Here is a 3,456-nt window from a genome sequence, read left to right as displayed (position 1 = left end):
TTCTCAACTGAACTTGCAGACGGAAAAGCCAGTTCAGCTCACCGTTGCTCTCACTGCCCACCACTCTCTACCCCTTTGCGCCCTACAACAAGGTAACACCTGGAGCCACAGAGTGATGGGAGGAGGGGAAAGCGGGTCCTCTGGCCGGCAGGAGGTGGCTTTCTCTCGCATTTTCTCCCACCTGGCCCCAGGATTGGGAGTGACCGACCCACTCTTACCCTTACCTCTTACCCCGCCACAGGATGGCGCCTCATCCCTCGTGTGCGCCCCCTGTCCAAGTGACCCACGAGACGGAGCAGCGCTTCCCGGGAGCCTCGGACGACGCAGTGACTTGCGTCGCATCCACTCCACCCAGCCCCACTCGCGTGCTGGAGAACTTCACCGAGACGGAAGGGGGCGCCTGCCGAGGGGCCTCGAGGAAGCTCCGGGCGCGGCGCGGGGGGCGCAGTCGCCCCAAGAGTGAGTTGGCTCTGAGCAAGCAGCGACGGAGCCGGCGCAAGAAGGCCAACGACCGCGAGCGCAATCGGATGCATAACCTCAACTCTGCGCTGGACGCGCTGCGCGGCGTCTTGCCCACCTTTCCGGACGACGCGAAGCTCACCAAGATCGAGACGCTGCGCTTCGCCCACAATTATATCTGGGCGCTGACGCAGACGCTGCGCATAGCGGACCACAGCCTCTACGGGCTGGAGCCGCTGGCGCCGCCCTGCGAGGAGCTGGCCAGCCCAGACAGCGGTTCCCCGGGAGACTGGGGCTCCCTCTATTCCCCGGTCTCCCAGGCGGGAAGCCTGAGCCCCGCCGCCTCGCTGGAGGACCGACCTGGGCTGCAGGCGCCTGTTTCTCCGGCCTGCCTGCACCCTGGCGCTCTGGCCTTTTCAGACTTTCTATGAAGGGGCCTGTCCGCCGCTGGGCAGTGGGTCCTGGGAGAAAGGGCAGGGGCGGAGGCTGTCGGAGATGCGCGGAGGCGGCTCTCAAACCTAGTTGTTCCTCCTGCCTCTGGCTCACTGGCCCCTGAGGGCCAGAGTGGCAGGCCGGGTTCAATGCCTTGGTCTTCTGCTCTACACCCTCTGCTGCTGCCCGCGCCAGTGGGCACGGCATACTCCGCGCATTTTAAGCCCTCTCCCCGTGGCCACCCCAAAATCTCCTGCAAAAAAACATGAGCGTGGTTGCACTACACAGCAGGAGACACCCACTGTCTCCCCGCCCCTACCCTCATTGATGTCTGTCTGCCGGTCTCTTACCACTCCTCCCCCAATACTACTTCATCCAATATTTGGTCTCTCAGAGCTCGCTCTTGTTCCCCAAGTTGTGTTCTTCAAAATTGCCTCTGACCTCCTCTAGTCCCTGTCAGGTCCGGGGGTTTGGGCCTTTCTACTCTGCCTTAATCCATGAAGGCGATGCTCTGCCTTCCCCTTGTGCACTTTTCCCGGAGCCATTGCCCTCTCAGGGGCAGGAGGCAAGGCGACCAGCTGGGGCAGCGACTCTACCACCACCCTGCAAACTGGAGCGCCCTTGTCTTAAAAAAAAAAAAAATCAGCTTGTAAATGATGTAATGTCTCTTGAAATGAATTGTTGTCTGGTAAATTATATGGCCTCTCCCCTGTTTTATGTTTGTATTTATTGATGAGATTTCACAGTGGGAAAAGTCTTTATTTTGTACATAAGATTATTTAGGGACTGGTGAATGAGATTTTGAACCAATAAAAAACGATTCTCAAGAAGCCTGAGTAAGGTCACTTGATTGTGTGGAGGGGAGGGCCCAGCCCCTGTGACTGGGGTTGGGGGAGCGGGCCCTGTCTAAGGAGAGGGAGGAGATACTTTCTGGGGGTCTAGGGCCCCTGCTGAGGCCTGACCCGAGAAACTATGGTTGCTAGGCTGAAGGCCAGGCAGATTGCAAGTCAGCTATACACACTTGGAAAGGAGGAACTGGAAGACTTAAAAATCATTGGCTCAGCCTCCTTGTTTTATTTATGGAGCAGTGACTTGTCTAATTCCAAAAAGTGGTTTAGGAGTAAGATAAGCCTGCAACTAGGGCTACTCACATGGTGCTGGCCCTTTCTGTTATGCCACTAGCTTGATTTGGAGTAACTGTTTTTTTTTTTTTTTTTGCCAAAGGGAGGGAATAATAACCCTACAACCCTGCAACAGGGTCAGAAACCCTGGTAGGCTGAGCATCCTAGGAATAGTCCCTGAGTGCTTAGAGACCAAGAACAATGTCAGAGCTCATTTTACATTTCTGGTGCTGGGGACAAGACCTTGTGACTTGTGATCCCCAGTGGCACAGAGCAGAGAAGGTGGAGGGTCTGGCTGTAGTTTCTGACACCTCCCAACAACCAGTAGCTTTGTTTGAACAAATTCTTATTCTTTTCGAGAAAGTATTCAAGGTTTCCAGCCATGTGTTCTCTATTACTTCCAAGGTAGAGTAGGGCTGATGCACAGTGACACTGAAAGTCCCCAAAGCACTGCTGGAGCAGCTCTATATTAGCTTCCAAGATGTTCCAGGATGTCCAGGAAGCAGGTTTAAGCTCCAAGAACCCACAGAGGGTAGGCACCCTACCCTATGAATTGAACCGCAGAGGCCTCCTTGGATTAGCCCATGGTGCCCAGGGAAGAAGCAGGCCAACACCAATGGGGTGCACATGTCAGAGGCAGGGACCAGGAGTCATAGAGTAGGTTGCTTTCCAGTGTTAGAGCACAAAGGTGGTGGCTTTGCAGGGGTTAATGTCTTTTGCATCTATCTCTTATGCACTGCACCCGCTACCCAATGCTTCAAATTGAACTTTTCCTCTCCTCTATTCCTAGGTCCCTAAAGATAGCTTGAAGGAGATATGTCTTAGTTATCAGGGGCTGGATTGGGGGGCGGGAAGGGGGACTCTGCAAACAAATGAACAAAGGTGTAGTTTCATTTCATGGCTTTAATCTGGGAGGAGAAGATTAATGGGTTATTGATGACTTCTGCAGCAGCCAATTTTCCACCTGCGGCACCGCCCAGGGCAGGTGTCAGCAGCTCCAAGTTGCACAGACCAAGGCAGGGTCTGCCGCTTACTGGGCACTAAGGGGGGGCAGTGGGGTGGGGGGAGAGATGGGCAGACATAAAAATCAGGAAGGTCCATCTCTGTCCTCCTGGGACAGTAGCAAGTGTACAGACAAAATCACTCAAGGGTGAAAAAACGTTGGAGCTAAGTGGAGGTAGGAGCCACAGGAAGGACAGTGGGACTGTTCTCTGTGGCTGGATTAGGAAGCTTGCCAGAGAACACTGTATACTGGGCCAGGACTAAACATTTGGAGAGGAGGTCCTCAAGCAGGAAGATCCTTCTTCCTGTGAAAGGCTGTGGGGAGCAGTGTTCAAATAGGCAGGGGATTCCTTTGGTGCGAACAACTTTCAGAAGCAGAAAATATTAACCCTGTGTTCTGGGTGGAGGCACCCACTGCCCAGCCCCTCTCCTGCTTGTGAGG

The 3,456-nt window shown here is 54.5% G+C and overlaps 1 protein-coding gene across 1 annotated transcript; it reads left to right on the top strand.

Annotated features, from left to right (window-relative positions):
- Positions 1-203: 203 nt before the first annotated feature.
- Positions 204-993, top strand: NEUROG3 (neurogenin 3). Its single transcript, NM_001287848.1, is given in 1 exon segment — positions 204-993. A coding segment is annotated over 1 exon segment (648 nt). The 5' UTR covers positions 204-242; the 3' UTR covers positions 891-993.
- Positions 994-3,456: the final 2,463 nt, after the last annotated feature.

The sequence above is a fragment of the Bos taurus genome, chromosome 28 (genome assembly GCF_002263795.3).
Source record: "Bos taurus isolate L1 Dominette 01449 registration number 42190680 breed Hereford chromosome 28, ARS-UCD2.0, whole genome shotgun sequence".
Classification (NCBI taxonomy): domain Eukaryota; kingdom Metazoa; phylum Chordata; class Mammalia; order Artiodactyla; family Bovidae; genus Bos; species Bos taurus.
The sequence above is the reverse complement of the archived record's forward strand: the minus strand, read 5'-3'. Positions and strand labels throughout refer to the sequence as shown.